General features: G+C 42.5%; 1 protein-coding gene across 1 annotated transcript; it reads left to right on the forward strand.

Moving 5' to 3' along the window:
- Window positions 1-2,486: 2,486 nt before the first annotated feature.
- Window positions 2,487-12,398, forward strand: LOC103079144 (serpin B8). The gene is given in 6 exon segments (XM_007463702.1): window positions 2,487-2,651; window positions 3,855-3,992; window positions 6,122-6,239; window positions 8,095-8,237; window positions 10,232-10,387; window positions 11,994-12,398. Coding segments are annotated over 6 exon segments (1,125 nt in total).
- Window positions 12,399-17,025: the final 4,627 nt, after the last annotated feature.

Below are 17,025 nucleotides of genomic sequence, written 5' to 3' on the forward strand. Positions count from 1 at the left end.
CATCCTCAAGTATAAGGTGAGGAAATGTGGGGTGAGAAGTGGCCTGGAGGCAGGCTGAGGCTTGCTCTGCGGTGGGACTTGCCCACTGCAGACACATCAGCCTTCTGACCCTTGCAGACCTAGGGTTCAAGCCCTGCAGCTGACGGCTCTGGAGGGACTTACTGAAGTGAGGTCAGTGAGGAACTTAACACTGTGTCCTCTATTAAATGACCTATTAAGTATAGGGCACTGTTTTCAAACTGTGCCATTGTTGTATTTTCTTGGTTGACTTTTTTTTTTTTTTTGCGGTACGCGGGCCTCTCACTGCTGCGGCCTCTCCCGCTGCGGGGCACAGGCTCCGGACGCGCAGGCTCAGCGGCCATGGCTCACGGGCCCAGCCTCTCCGCGGCATGTGGGATCCTCCGAGACCGGGGCACGAACCCGCGTCCCCTGCATCGGCAGGCGGACTCCCAACCACTGCGCCACCAGGGAAGTCCCTGGTTGACGTTTTAAAACATTTTTTTCAAACTTTAAAGAATGTGCACTGGTTTGGGCTGTTGTTTCCTATTTAGAGTGTGAACTTCACACCGTTTCTCTCTCTTTTTTTTTTTTCCCACCACCCTTTTTTATCCTTTTAAGCCAGAGACATCTCTTGAAAAAAATATCTTAGGAGGAAGTTTCAAAGGAACCATTCAACAGTGAAGAGGCTCCGGTTAAAGCAGTTGTGCTCCGCACACACTTTCCCCTCCTGCCCTTGAGGCCCAGAAGACCCACCCCCTCCAAGTCTAAATGAAATACACTTTCAAGACTGCTGCAGGAGGCCCTTCTAGGGGGGAACTGAAAGAAGGACCAGAGAATGGCCCATCTGTTTATAAAAATGAGCGCATGCACGATGACCCTTATCTCTAGGTGGAGTTTCCAGTACTTTTCTTGTTTGCTAATTTTCCAAATTGGAACATATTTTTCTTGTGTAGCTTTACAATTTTTGAGTTACAAATATACATACCAATTGAAAAAAAGATAGCATAATAGAAAAAATAGCTTATAGCATCATGGGATTATGGGTGATGATTTGTCCTTTTATTTTCCAAAATGTCTTCAACTGTAATAGCAAAGAGATTCAGGGAAAACAAGATGAGCTGATGAACTTTAATAATTTACTGACTAGCAGCTCAGGTTTCTAGAAGGTTTAATAGGAATAAATGCAGCATTTATAAAATTTTTCTAAAATTATAAAAATTAATATGCTGCAAAAACTTTTCACAACTTGCAGCAAGGTGCCTGCTGCGATTTTGCTCCCACCATCCCAAGGAGACTATCTTCCTTGACAATTACATTTTAAAGGGATGGCTTCGAGGGACTTGAGAAGGATTGTCTTGGGCTGTAAAATAGGAAAGAGGCTTTTCAAAATGTTTACTTCTCAAAGGAGCAGAGAAAGAACTTATGATGACAAATTGCCTAAAGTAAGTGCTCTAAGGAAAGAGAGGTCAGGCACCAGAGGCAGAAAGAAGCTTGTCTAAAGTTTAGTCAAGCTGGGGGGGGGGGGAAAATTGCCTAAAGTAAGTGCTCTAAGGAAAGAGAGGTCAGGCACCAGAGGCAGAAAGACGCTTGTCTAAAGTTTAGTCAAGCGGGGGGGGGGGGGAAGTTAAGCCTGGATCCAAAATTAGTGCCTGATTAAGTGTGCGTCTGATGACTTGAGATTTGGGCTTCATGTTCTACCTCCGTGCCCAGGGGCTCCCTTCACAGCTCCCAGCCCAGTTTCAACAGCTCCGGTGGAAAATGGTGTATTGTTTTCGAGTCCTTCTGATTTAAAGTAAATTTTGTGTCTTCCCAGGAGCCCACATTTTAGGGCAGACCATCCCAGAAAAACCCTCCAAAATCTGTTGAAATCCATCCAGCTGTTTTCATGTGACATCGTGACAGAAATGTCATTTTTATTTATAGTATATTATAATTCATAGAACATTGCTTATAAATTATGCCAGAGACAGTAAACTGAAGGACTGTCAGTAATAGGGGGATTTATCTTACAGTTCTGGAGGTCAGAAGTCCGTAAGATACTGGCAGAGCTACATTTTAAGTCTGGAGGCTCTAGGGCAGAGTCTGTTCCCTTGCCTTTTGCAGCTCCCAGAGGCTGCCTGTGTTCTGTGGCTCCGCACCGTCCTGACCTTTGCGTCCATCCTCATTTCTCCTTCTCTGGCTCTGACCCTCCTGCCTTCCTCTTATAAGAGGCCTGTGATTACACTGAACCCACCTGATGATCCAGGTGACTCCATCTCAAGATCCTTAATTCAGTCACATACGCCAAGTCCTTATTGCCATGTAAGATAACATCGTCACAGGTTTTGGAGATTCAACATGGATGTTTGGGGATGCAGTTATTCTGCTGACCATACCCAGTGTCCACAGACAGGGGTGGAGGTGTGACTAGTGACTAGTGAGCAGTGGCTAGTGGAGGGCATGGCTAATGTGCTTCTGTGTTGTGCTTTGGGTACAGACCTTCACTGATGGATGATCTCTGTGAAGCAAATGGCACTTTTGCCATCAACTTATTAAAACTGCTGGGTGAAAAGGACAACTTGCGAAACGTGTTCTTCTCTCCCCTGAGCCTCTCTGCCCTGACCGTGGTCTTAATGGGGGCCAAAGGAAACACTGCGGCGCAGATGTCCCAGGTATGCATGCCCACCACAAAGGAAGACCAAGGGCGGGCTTCCTCTGTGCTTTCATAGAGCTGGTCTGTTCATCCTTCACTCCAGCTGATGGAAGCCAGTGAGGCTGGGAGGTGGGAGGGGCACCGTGGTGATGGAGAGAAAGCAGACATGGGTAGAAAGGTGAATTGTGTAAGACGGAATCTCCTGCTAGTTTCACAAAAAGGCCAAGAATTTCAACTTTGTCCTATTTTAAACTTTTGCTAACATTGTATTTCAAATTGAAATGCAACTGTGTAAATGAACCTTTTTGTTAAATCGGTTGTTTCTAGTGTACAATTATGCATAAGTGGAAGACGAATGCAACACAAATGAGGACTTATATCTTCTGGAGTTTTTTAGAGGGAATATATTATCTGATTGATCTGAAATGGGTTATATGTGCCCTTAGCTACCAGTGAAGTGGTGGATATTACTTTAGGAAAGTAGACCTTCCCCTATTTATGTCTTAGTTTCCTTGACTGTCTGGTGAATGTATCCCAGAAAACTGTCATATACACATCATGTTCCCACTAATAGCGGGGTGCACAGACACCCCCCAGAAGCATGTCCATGGCCACAGTTGAATCCCTGGTGGCTCTTTCTTCCAGCTCCCTGGAGGAATGAGGCTTTGGACTGGGGTTGTTGGGAGATAAGGGAATAGCCTTGATTCTCACTCTGACCTGACATTTAAGTCACAGTCTGGTCTGGAGAACTTCTGTGGAATTGCTAATGAAACATTTCTGCTCATCTTGTCTTCTGTGGGTCATTCCCACTACCTGTTTGTTCTGTTCTGTCTCCCTCCTGAGTTATTACATGCTGTCTTCCTGGCATAGATAAATCTGCTAGAGCAGGGCTTTCCACCTGGGGGCGATATTTCCTCCCTGAAACAGTTGACAAATTCTGGACAGAGTTGGTGGTCATAACCAAGAGGTGCTACTGACATCTAGTGAGCAGAGGCCAAAAATGCAGCTAAATATCCTAGGATGTGCAGGATAGCCTCCCAACAAAGTATGTGGCCCCAAAAGTCTATACTGCCAGGTTGAGGAACCCTGTGCTAGACGGTTAAACAAAACTCATTTTAAAATAGGATTCTCGGTGATTTTCAGTGTAGAAATTTGTTTGGAAATAGCTCTTTGGGGGAGAAACAGCATGTCAAAAGTTGCCGTTCTCGTCTTCTATTACCAGGCACTTTGTTTGAACGAAGGTGGAGATATTCACGAAGGATTCCAGTCACTTCTCATGGAATTGAACAAATCTGGCCCTCATTACTTGCTCAGAACTGCCAACAGACTCTTTGGGGAAAAGACATGTGATTTCCTGCCAGTAAGTAGTGCTCGCACACTGATGAAAAAGAAATTGAAAATAATACAGAAACTACAGAAGAGCAGAGATAAAGTGTAGCTCTGCTGCCTTAAAAATGTGCTTTGGGCTTCCCTGATGGCGCAGTGGTTGAGAGTCTGCCTGCCGATGCAGGCGACGCAAGTTCGTGCCCCGGTCCGGGAAGATCCCACGTGCTGCGGAGCGGCTGCGCCCGTTAGCCATGGCCGCTGAGCCTGCACGTCCGGAGCCTGTGCTCCGCAACGGGAGAGGCTACAACGGTGAGAGGCCCGCGTACTGCAAAAAAAAAAAAAAAAGTGCTTAGAATTATATTTTGTAATTGTAATTTTGAATTTTATGATTGCTTCTGAATTGTGTCCTTTGAAAAAAAGTATTGTCTCTGATATATCTTCCCAGATATCAATTTCAATTTGTCCATCTTCCTGCACCCAGACCTGCCTCTCCCCCTTGATCCCCTTCTCAGTGACCACATCACTCTCGCCATCCCCTGGTCTCATCTCTGATTGTTGGGCTGTTTCTGTGGAGCTGGCCTTGCAGAGTCTCTTAAGTTTGTCCTGTCTTCCGAATCACCACCGCCGTTGCCTGGGTCCAGACTCTCACACCTTCTACACTGTTACTTTAATTGTTTCACAGTGGATCTCTCCACATTAAGCCTAGTCTTCTCACACTACTGACAGAATAATCTTTCTAAAATTAAAATCTGTTCATAAAAAATCAGATTTTGAATCTGGGTAGTTCCTATTTACTGCAACATATAATTCCAAAGTTCCCTAGTCCAGTAAAAGCCTGCCAATTCAATAAGTGAAGTCCAAAAAATTATGCCACATAATATGCAGAGTGATGCTATCTTAAGATGAATGAAAAGATCAGGACAAGTCCGGCCATCTTATTGGCCAGCAGTTCCAAGGATTATTTTGTTAGACTCAGATATAATCGTGTTCTAGCTGCTGTTGGGTGCTACCCTGTGGAGGTTGCCTGCTCTGGGCTTAAATATTATTGGAGATGATTCTGGATCCCTCAGCTAGTTAGGTTTTCTAGGATAAGCACTAGTGATTCCAGGAATCTCCTGGTTAATTGATACTCGTTTTTGAATATCAGACTGACCTTTGAATACTGTAATTGGGGAATACTGGGGACACAGGGAACCATTCTCCACTTTTCTTCGTTGCTTGGGTCCTTCTCTCTACATCTTCTTTCTTCTGTAGAAGCTAAAATGTTTGAGAACAGGAGATGGGCGGAGGATGGGAGCGCATTGCCAGGCACATTATATCAGAAAACAAGTTTTCATGAGGTGAGTTATCCTTGGGTTTTAATGTATTGCATATAACAACCTTCTTGATTTTATCCCAACCCCCCACGCACACACATGATTCCACTCCTGGAGGACCTGTAAGATTTGTTGATAATCTAGTTCTACTATGGAGCCTCCCAATCATTCCCTAAGGATGTTTCAGACACTGTGGTTGGTGCTGATGATACGAAAATGAGTAAAACAGGGTTAGACCACCTAGTAGGGGAGACAAAATCAAACAAAGTCAATATGGAGTTTAAGCGTTTGACAGGAATGTTCACGGGTTGTTTTGTGCATGGCTGCCGCCGTCTGTATTCTCAAAACATATTGTAGGGGCTTCCCTGGTGGCGCAGTGGTTGAGAGTCCGCCTGCCGATGCAGGGGACACGGGTTCGTGCCCCGGTCCGGGAAGATCCCACATGCCGCGGAGCGGCTGGGCCCGTGAGCCATGGCCGCTGAACCTGCGCGTCCAGAGCCTGTGCTCCGCAACGGGAGAGGCCACAGCAGTGAGAGGCCCGCGTACCGCAAAAAAAAAACCCCAAAACATATTGTAATTATCGTGTGTATATGTTTCTCCCTCAGCAGACTGTGAGCCACCTTAGGTCCAAGGTCATGTGTTCACCCTGGTGTCCAGCACCTGGCACAGTGCCAGGCACAAAGCCAGCAGTCTATACATTTTGATTAATTGCATAAATGAGTCTTAAAGTACAGGGTGCCCTGTGCAAGCATTTGTGCTAGAAACACGTTAAGAAAGAAATGTTTTCACACTTTTAGGAAACTTTGACAAGTAGAATACGGCCAAACTAGGTATTTTGCATTTTTAGGCTTTTAAGGAATCCTGCCGGAAGTTCTATCTGGCAGACCTGGAGGAACTGTCCTTTTCTAAAGACACTGAAGAATGCAGGAAACACATAAATGACTGGGTGACGGAGAAGACTGAAGGTGAGAGATTTTCATTTCGGGAGATGTGGTGTTATGAGGGACACAGAGCTGAGATTGCCTGGGATGTGACCTCCACGGGTGGCCACTGTGACCCTAACCTGGGATGTGACCTCCACGGGGTGGCCACTGTGACCCTGTGACCCTAACCTGGGATGTGACCTCCACGGGGTGGCCACTGTGACCCTGTAACCTGGGATGTGACCTCCACGGGTGGCCACTGTGACCCTGTAACCAGTGGCCTGTTTATGTGTGTTTGCTGGGCTTTCAGGCCATTGATGCAATTCTGATATTTTTCTTGGGCTTACGAAGTGGTGATTTCTGAAAAATGCTTAAACCTAATGTTAGTCTCTCAGATGCCCTCCCCTCTGGAAGGTAATGGAACATCCCAGAAAAATGCTTCCTCTTTGGTGCCCCATTTAACTTCTACCTGCGAGGACACTGCTGTGCTCTAAGGGCAGGAGGACATTCCATGTAGATTATAGCTGAGGTGGGACAACGTTTCATGTCACCTCCCAGTGGTGATGTGAGCCGCTCTAGTTTCATCCGCAGCCCTCTCCTGCCCTCTGAACTTGGCTGTGGCTATGTTTACTTTTCTGAATTTGCTCCAGATTCTGGAAGTGCAGCTAATGTGGAGCATACAGGGTGCCCTGTCCAGACACATTCTGTCTCACCAGAAACATTTCTGCCAGTTCTCAGTTAGAGTGCAGAGAAAAAGGACGTGCTTTTCAGAACTCTAAGTATTCAGCACGTAATTTAGAGACGTCAGCAGGAGGGGAGGTTATGTCACTCGTTTGTTCACGTGCCCGCCTGGCACTCATTATTCCATCCGTTCCATCTTATGGCGCATCCACTGCGCGTCAGGCAGCCACAATACCCATGATCACACAGGCAGCCAACGACCATCGGAAGGGAAGAGACTTTCACGTTGATATTTTCGTACGTCATGTGTGTAGTGGTCTCTGGCTCTCCAGTTGATCTAGCAGCACTGAGTCACCTAGGGAACCCAGAAGCTTCTCCACACCTCACCCTCCCTCCACCACCCACTTCCCCCTCCGTGGCTGCTCACACCCTTCCTTCCACCAGGTTGACCACCCAAGGTTTCCCAGAATAGCAGAGCTGGAGGGGAGGTTGGGGATCACCTTGTCTCCACTCTCATTGGACAACTCAATTTGGGCCTCTTTATTGCATCCCCCTAATTCTTTTGCCCCATTCCCTCCCTCCAGGAAGCTGCCCTCTCCCATTTACAGATCTGTATCCCCATCCTTTGGAAGCCTCTTCTCACCTAAATGAGACTTGAAGGTAGGCACAGAGCAATGATTCTTAATCAGAATCAACCTCTAGGGGATATCTGGCCATAACTGAAGATATTTTCACTTGTCATAGTTGGGGGAAGTGATACTGGCTAAACATCCTAAATGCATAGGATCATCCCCAAAACAAAGAATTATGTGGCCTAAAATGCCAGTAGTGGCATGGCTGAGAAATTATGGTGCCAAGGTCGAGAAGCTTACAGATGGAATCGAGACTCTTGGGTTATTTTCTCAGCTCAACCACTTGGTTGCCTATGTGACCTTGGCAAAAGGTCAGGCAAATACTCTGAACCTGAATTTCTACATCTATAAATTGAGGCAAAATGATCGTTGACCTGCCTGCTTCAAGACTGTTGTTTAAGGATAAACACTACGCTGTATGTGTGCACAGAATGAAACACCATCACCCCGATTCCTCAGGCAGCCAGAACAACAGGATCCAGCCTTTTCTCCACCAAGCCTCGGCTTTCAATGTCAAGAGAACTTTTGTAAAAGAATGTTTATTCTCCCCCAATAGCAATAACTTTCTCTCATACTCTTTACAGGAAAGGTTTCAGAGATACTGGGGGCTGGGGCAATTGGTCCTCTGACTAAGCTGGTCCTCGTGAATGCAACCTATTTCAAAGGAAAGTGGAATGAGCAATTTGACAGAAAGCACACAAGGGGAATGACCTTTAAAACCAACAAGGTAGGGACATATTTTGCAGATATACAGCTACTTTCTAAAGTAATACTCTGGGAAAGGTTGTGAGTGAATGGAAAAAAATAATTTATTTCACACAGTCTCGATTCTTAATTTATTATTTCTGAAGGAATTTCATGCCCCCTATATATCTCTTATTGGGATGGGAAAGAGAAAAACTAAAATAATTGTTACACTGATCATTTTGTTTTTGGATCCTTGGTCAAATCGATCTTCTCTCCTGGTCATGTTATTTGGATTGAAAGAAACTGTCTTCTAAGCCTTGGAATTATGGTTGTATTTTACTATCACTGTTGTATTTAGACACTTTCTTGCAACAGTCAATGACAACTATGACTATTTATTGCCTCAGAATTCATGGCTGTACAATTCCTAATACAAGAAAAAAAGTGTTAGCAAATGTTCAGGCCAGCTTTGTTTTTATTTATTCTTGGATCTTCTTAAAAAATAAAAATTATACATATTTAAGGTGTACAAGGTGAGGATTTTATATACATATACATAGTGAAATGATTACCGCAGTCAAGCTAATTATCTTTCCCTCACATAGTTACCATATATTTTCTGTGATGACAGCACCTGAAATCTATCCTCTTAGCAAATTTCCAGTATTTGATACAGTATTGTTAACTGTAGCATCATGTTGTATATTTGATTTCTAGAATTACATGCCTAACTTTAAAAACACTTTTCTCCATTCACTTTTGAATATGATAACGGCTGGGGTCAGTAACTGTTAGCTTGGAATTTGACCTCCATCCGCTTGATAACAGCGTATTGCACAAAAATTTATAAATCTAGAATATATTTGATGCAAGCTTTAAAAATGGTGGACCCTAGACATCTGATCAAGGTTCCCCCTTCAAGAAAAGCAAGGCCATAAAGCCAATTATATAATTGAGCAAGTTTTCAGAATAGAAGTATAACTCCCGGGGCTTCCCTGGTGGCACAGTGGTTAAGAATTCGCCTGCCAATGCAGCGGACATGGGTTCGAGCCCTGGTCCAGGAAGATCCCACATGCCACAGAGCAACGAAGCCCGTGAGCCACAACTACTGAGCCCGCGTGCCCAGAGCGCATGCTCCGCAACAAGAGAAGCCACCACAATGAGAAGCCCACGCACCACAACAAAGAGTAGTAGCCCCCGCTCGCTGCAACCAGAGAAAGCCCGTGCGCAGCAATGAAGACCCAACGCAGCCAAAAATAAATAAATAAATTTATTGGGAAAAAAAAAGTATAACTCCCTCTGGCCTATATACCTTTTCCAACCAGATCTTTCTGCCTAAAAACCTGAATTAGTTAAATTTCCCCTTAACTTGGAGAAATAATTTATATATATATATATATATATTTTTTTTTTTTTTAATGAATATATTTATTTATTTTTGGCTGTATTGGGTCTTCGTTTCTGTGTGAGGGCTTTCTCTAGTTGCAGTGAGCGGGGGCCACTCTTCATCGCGGTGCGCGGGCGTCTCACTGTCGCAGCCTCTCTTGTTGTGGAGCACAAGCTCCAGACGCGCAGGCTCAGTAGCTGTGGTGCGCTGGCTTAGTTGTTCCGCGGCATGCGGGATTTTCCCAGACCAGGGCTCGAACCCGTGTCCCCTGCATTGGCAGGCAGATTCTCAACCACTGCGCCACCAGGGAAGCCCGAGAAATAATTTTTTAATTAAAAGGGCCCTGGGAGTGCTTCTCTACCCATCTTCTCAAAAGAGAAAAAACCCCACAATTTCTTCTGAGAATAATATAGTTTTGTGTCTCTCTATATTCATCAGTTGATTCTCTCCCGCCTCATAATACTTGATCTGCTGGGGCAACAGAATGTTATACTCAACACTAATATGTAATAATGAAGACTTTACATCAGCATAAGTGCATAGAAATAATAATTATATGTACCTAGGGATTCTGCGAATCAGACATACCTTTTAGTGCACTGCGCTCATTTTTCAGTAATTTGATTTTAATGTTGTATTCTTATTAGGAGAAGAAGACAGTGCAGATGATGTTTAAGCAATAAGCTAAATTTAAAATGGGGTATGTGGAGCAGGTGCACGCCCAGGTCCTGGAGCTGCCCTACGTGGAGGGGGTGCTGAGTATGCTCATTTTACTGCCTGATGACAACACAGATCTCACTGTGGTAAGCCCTTGGCAATGAGTCTGAGTGTCCATGGATCCAGGCTAAGCTCATTTTTAAAAGTCCATCCACCAGATAGCATTTGAGGAATTTCCAATTTAGGATTATTTTAAGGAGTGCTAAATGAACACCGCTGCATGTCTTTGGGTGAACATGTGTATGCATTTCCTGTTGAGGGTACAACTAGGAGTGGAATTGCTGGTATTGACAAATTTTGATGAAGCTTAGAAGAGAGACTTACAAAAATATAAGAATATTATTATTTATTTTGAAGGGAGGGGCTAGTTGAGAGTCCAATAATTACTGAACAAAAGGACAGGAAAAGGATAAGAACGGATCTGGGCAGTGTCCCTCAAACATTAATGTGCATATTAACCTAATGGGATCTTGTTAAAATGCAGACTTTGATTTGGGGGGAGTTATGGCCTGAGATTTTGCATTTCTCACAAGATTCCAAGTGATGCAGATGCCGTTGGTCATAGACCAACTTGAGGAGCAAGAGTCTAAAGTACAGGTGAGGAATTTATCTCAGACAGGAGGAAGACATCTTCCCATGACAGAAAGTGGGGGTTCAGGATGGGGGAAAGTAACTTTGTAGGGTGGGAGGCACAAGAGTGATAGTATGCTGGTTATCTGGCTCTCTCTACACCAGGGGAAGCATTATGATATTTAGTGATTCCTGTGGTGTAAATACCCCCACCATGGCTGAATTTAGGCTCCCGAGGGTTTAACAATTGACTCGCACCGGAGATACAAGCCAGCTCCAGCCCACCGCCTAGACACCAGCACACCGCTGTGAGGCTAGGGCCTGCCTGATCTCCCTGGCTTCTCCATGGAATCAGGAAGGTCCTGGCATAAGTCAAGGATGAGCTCTGTCACGGCGACTTGAGAAGAAAATTAGGAGAGTCTAGGAATAGAGCCGACATCCAAACCCAGCTGTCACGGGAGAGAACTCACCTGGACTCCAGGTGGTGAAGGAAGTGGGGACGCAAGTGGAAGCCCCCTCTTCCTCGTTTATTTCTTCCCTGTGGATAAATAGAATGAGTTCTGGGTCTTGTAGGTTTTGAAACTCCAGGGCAGGCAGAGGGCAAACAAGGATGCCAGAAGCAGTCATCCTGTGGACTTCCCCACTGCTGCTCTCCCCTTCCCAGAATCCACGTCTTCCTTCCCGTTCAGATGATCCCCGATTTCCCCATTTTTCATCCATCAGAGTTCTGAGCCATGCTTTGTCTCCCTTTTGTCGAGCAAGTTCTCAAACTCATGGTGAAGTGTTTCGCATGAATACAATCAATTGGTTATGAGAATTTTCTAAACTAAAAAAACGCTTGAAATGAATTTGGTACAGATACTTAAAAATAAAACCCTATCTTTGTCTCAGGTGTTTTCTAACTGTTCTTCTCTTGTATCCATAAAACAAGGAAAATGCAAGAATTTGAGGGGAAATCCGGGTGTGTTTATAAGAGGAAATATCCCTTAGATTGTCTTGGACCAGATCTCACCATCTAGCTGCAGGTCATGCATGTGTGTGGAGGTGTTAATGAGTGGGGGGATGGGTGGGTACCAGGCTCTTGACATCTAGCTTTTAAGATTTAACTCTTCATTATTTCAGGTGGAAAAGGCACTTACATATGAGAAGTTCAGAGCCTGGACAAATCCAGAAAAGCTGACTAAGGATAAAGTTCAAGTTTTTCTTCCCAGAGTAAAGCTGGAGGAGGGTTATGACTTGGAGGCTTTTCTTCGAAGGTTAGGAATGACTGATGCTTTTGAGGAAGCCAAGGCCGACTTTTCTGGAATGTCAGCCAAGAAGAACGTGCCCATGTCCAGGGTCGTGCACAGGTGCTTTGTAGAGGTCAACGAGGAGGGCACGGAGGCAGCTGCGGCCACCGCCGTGGTCAGGAACTCCCAGTGCAGCAGAACTGAGCCAAGATTTTGTGCAGACCACCCTTTCCTTTTCTTCATCAGGCACCATGAAACCAACAGCATTTTGTTCTGCGGCAAGTTCTCTTCTCCATAAAGAGCTGCAGTCATTGTACGTCACTCTGCCTACCCTGCCTTACTTCAAATTCCCTGTGACCAAATTGATGCGGTGGTTTGAATGCCAAAATAAAGTGTAATTATGATCACAGGACCCCCTCACAGAGTTGTTGAGAGGATTTAATAGGTTGATAAAGAGGTTAGAGCAATACCTGCTATAGTAGTACACAATATCATTATTAGACAAGGGTCAGTTGCATTTTTATGCATCTAAAAAGCAATAGTTAGAAAATGTAATTAATTTTGCACTAAAAATATAATGTTCTTAGGAATGATAATTAACAAAAGATAAGACTGTTAACGTTGTAAATTATAAAGTGCTATTGACAGTCATTAACGATGACCAAAATAAATGGACATATTTCATATCACGAATAGACCTTGAGTTAAAAAATTGTCAGTTCTCCCCTACTTGTTCTATTGATGTAATGTAATTCTAATCCAAATTCTAGCAATGCTTCTATGGAACTTGACAAATTTATTTAAAAATTTATATGAATAAGCAAAAGGCCAAAATTTATAACACATTTCTAAAGAAGAAGATCAAGTTGCAGAGCTCTGCTCTACTGGATATTGAAGATTGTCATAAAGCCCTGGTAATACAGTGTGGTGTTTACACAGGGATAGACAAACAGATTAATAGTACAGAAGAGCCCAGAAGCATACTTACTCATATGTGAAATGTGAAATAGAAAAGAAATGGTATTAGAGGTCAATAGGAAAATGACAGCCCAATACAGCGTGCTGGGAAAAATTCCTTATTTAAAAGAAGTAAACAATTATTGAGATGGTAAATACTTAACGAGAAATGAAAATTTTATATGCTTTACAAGAAAATATAGCAGAATGCTGTATGACTTTAGGGACAGGAAGGATTTTTTTTTTTTTTTGGCCATGCTGCAAGGCTCACGGGATCTTAGTTCCCCGACCAGGGATTGAACCCACGCCCTTGTCAGTGAAAGCACGGATTCCTAACCACTGGACCACCAGGGAATTCCCAAAGAAGGATTTCTTAATCAATATATAAAAAGCATAACAGTTAAGGCAAACAATGGACAAAATCAACTACATTAAAATACAGGTATTTTAAGTTTAAAATATACCATACAAATTATAAAAATATAAGCACAAACCTGGAGATGATAGTTTAACAAATTTAACCACTAAAGGATAGATCCTTTAGTGGTTAAATGTTGCCATGAAAGAATCTGTAAGAAAATGGCAAACAATCCAGTAGAAAAATTGACATGAAATGGATACTTCACAAAAGAGGAAACAGAAAAGGTCAGTAAACACATGACAAGATGCTCAATCTCATTCATAAAAGAAAGCAAACTAAAATAGAAATTAGAGGTCAGAGGGGGATGTGACCATGGAGGGAGAGCACAGAGAGATTCAATGTTGCTGGCTTCTGAGGATGGAGGAAAGGGGCCCAGTCAAGGGACGTGGATGGAGAAGCTGGAAAGGACACGGAAATGGAGTCTGCCACGGAGCCCTGAGAGAGGGATGCAGCCCTGCAGGCACCTTGGTTTTAGCCCAGAGACTTGCGTTAGACTTCTGACTAGCAGAGCTTTGAGATGGTGAATCTGTGTGTTTTAGATCACTAAGTTTATAACAGTTTGTTACAACATCAACAGGAAATGAATACAGCATTCAACACTGATTCTTGCCATTGGCAAATGACAGAAACACATTTCTGTCTAACTTAGAAAAAAGCAATTTATCATCCAGTATCAAGTTGAGAAAAGTGCTTGAGGAATAACTAGAACTATGGACCCAAGTGCCTTAGGCTCTTTCTTCATCTCTGGTTTTATTGTTTCTCTGTGTCAGCTTCCTTCTTTCCCCACAGCACTTGAAGCAGAGCTCCACCCCTCAACCCCAAAACCACAGTCTTAGGTTGGCCAAAGTTTGTTCCATAGCTGTCCATCCTAGAACAAACAAGAAGGGCAAAGCGGCTAGGAAACAGAGAGATGAACTAGGGACGGTTACTATAAAACGTTGCTTGGAAGACTGATCACGTGTCTGCGTTCCACCAAACCTGTCTTGGCCTTAACTGAGCTGTGATATGTCTCAGTTCATGGCCTCCTCCTGCCAGTTAAAGACTAACACAACTAGAGAAAACAATTAATTTACAATAACATTGATTAGGTTATTTAAAAGCATTTGGATCAACAGAACTATCACAAGCCAAGCTCATCCACTGTGTTGGTTTTTACTGCTGACACTTAACCACCATCCCAGTGGCTTGAGTAAAGGATCTTCGTCTCGCAATTCTGTAGGTCAGTGGCTTACCCCGGTCTTACAGTGTCAAAGTCAGAGAGAGTGTCGGCAGGGCTGCCTCCTTTGGGGGTTTTGAGGGAGAATCCATTTCCAGAGACATTCAGGTTACTGGCAGCACTGAGCTCCACGTGGTGGTAGGAATCAGGTCCCTGTTTTCTTGTTGCCTGTCAGCTGGGGGCCTTTTTTGGTGGCTTTCTTCCAGTTTCAAAGTCAGCAATGGCAGTCCAGTCCATCTTATGCTTTTGTAGGTAAGGGAAACTTTACTTCTAGCCATCACCTTAGGTTTTCAGCTGAGGCTCTTTAACAAAAAGATTAGCAAGAGAAAAACAGTTTATTAATGCATGTATTTGTATACACTATTACCAGATATTCCACTCCTATTTAGAAACCCTAGAAAAACTGTATGTTCAAGAGACATGTGAAATAATGCTCATAGCAACACTATTTCATCACAGCAAGAAAAAAATGCTAAAAGAAACCCTAGGAAAAAATGCTGAATTATTAAAATGAATAAATTGTGTTGTATTCATACAAAGGAATCAGGGTTATCACCTTACTCGGCTCGGGCACCATTCACACTGTCAGCACCTTTCATACAGAACACAAGGTACAAGGTTGTACAAATTTGTACAGAACACCATATATTAGGGAAAATGAATTAATCACAGCTATCAGCATAAAACAATGCAGAGTAAAAATAACAAGCGTCAATTGCATTTGCACAAAGTTAAATAATAAGCAAACTGGTCATTATGTTGTTTAGAGCTACATCTATGTAGTAAAGCTATAGAGAAAAAGCAAAGGAATTGCTAACACAAAATACAGGATAGTACGAAATCCAGGGCAAGGAAAGAATGTAATCAGATCAACAGGAAGCTTCAAAATTATTCCTAATACTCTGTTTCTGAAGTTGGATAGTGGATATTAGATACTTATTCAACTTACTATTAATCTTTAAATATACATATATGTATATCCATTGTGTTGTATCAGTGATACATTTCACAATAAAAAAAATTTAACAGAAGAATGGAGAAATCATAGTATAATGTGATGCAAGGAGGACTAAAACCAGCTAAGAGAAATAAGACTAAATATTGTAAATTTAATAATGGAACTAAAAGTAACTTCCTTATTGAAAGATAAAAATCTTTTAGACTGAAAATGAAAAACGGTGTTTGGTCAAATGTGGTTTTCAATTAGCATACCTCAAACAAAGTGACATCAAATCAGCAAAGATATATCAGGGAAATTTAAATAAAGGGACAGCAGGAGTCAAACTATTACTAGCAGAAAAGGTGGACTTTAAGGAAGTGAATTAAAATGGAGGAATGCTGTCTTTTGATATAGAAAGGGTATGATTCACAATGAAGATAAAATTTAAATTTCAACATGCCTCTTTCAATACTGGACAGATGAACATAGAAAAAATAAAAATCTGATCAAAAATATCACCAGTATACTGTATTTCATAATAAGAGCCATTCTTGCACATCTTCACACCTCTGAAAGTAAGATATGTCTAGATGTAATTTTCATTGTCCATATGTGTTTGTTTTTAGTCATAGGTGTCTTTATTTTTTTCACTTCAAGTTATTGTTGATGCTATGTGTGTCGAGTATAGTTGCCATTAATTTTTAAAGATTATATTATTATTTGGCCTTAAAAAATTACTGTAAATGCCAAAAATTACTGAAGTGAAACGGTGATGTGGAGTTTGATATTAGAGAAGTGAATATCTAGGTTTGGAAGAATGAGTGAAATTCCCAATTTTCTTGCAAAGCAATGACCATAATCCATAATTTATAGGACCTAAGAAAGGACAACCCTATAACCCTGTGTTATAGGGTTCCCTATCACACGCTAACATCAAAACTTGCAGAAGGAGTGTCAGTAGCTTGGAAGAAAATCCCAGACAATAGGGCTATGTTTGCTCACGTTTGGTAATGCCCACATACCAAAGTTCTTGCTGGCAGAACAAAGAATACTGTGATGAAAAAATGAACATCTATGGTTTTAAGCCCCATAAACATTTAAAAGAACCAGATTCTGAATATGGTTTTTAGTTATTTTGCGATTTGTTTTGAAAATATTGCATTTTACATATGAAGAAGACAACAAAATATGTATCTAAACACACCTAAAGGAACTCTTTACATATTTCTAAATAAAAATTGAAGTGAAACAAAGTATTGTATCATAATTCAATTGGCACAGCTTTTATTTCCTTAGCAATACATGAAATAATAATGCATTTTAGAGGGGAGGTCATTTTAGAATTGATGACATGTGGTACAATTTATTTGATTATTTCTTCCCTTCCTATC

The sequence above is a fragment of the Lipotes vexillifer genome, unplaced genomic scaffold (genome assembly GCF_000442215.2).
Source record: "Lipotes vexillifer unplaced genomic scaffold, Lipotes_vexillifer_v1.1 scaffold868, whole genome shotgun sequence".
Taxonomy (NCBI): Eukaryota; Metazoa; Chordata; class Mammalia; order Artiodactyla; family Lipotidae; genus Lipotes; species Lipotes vexillifer.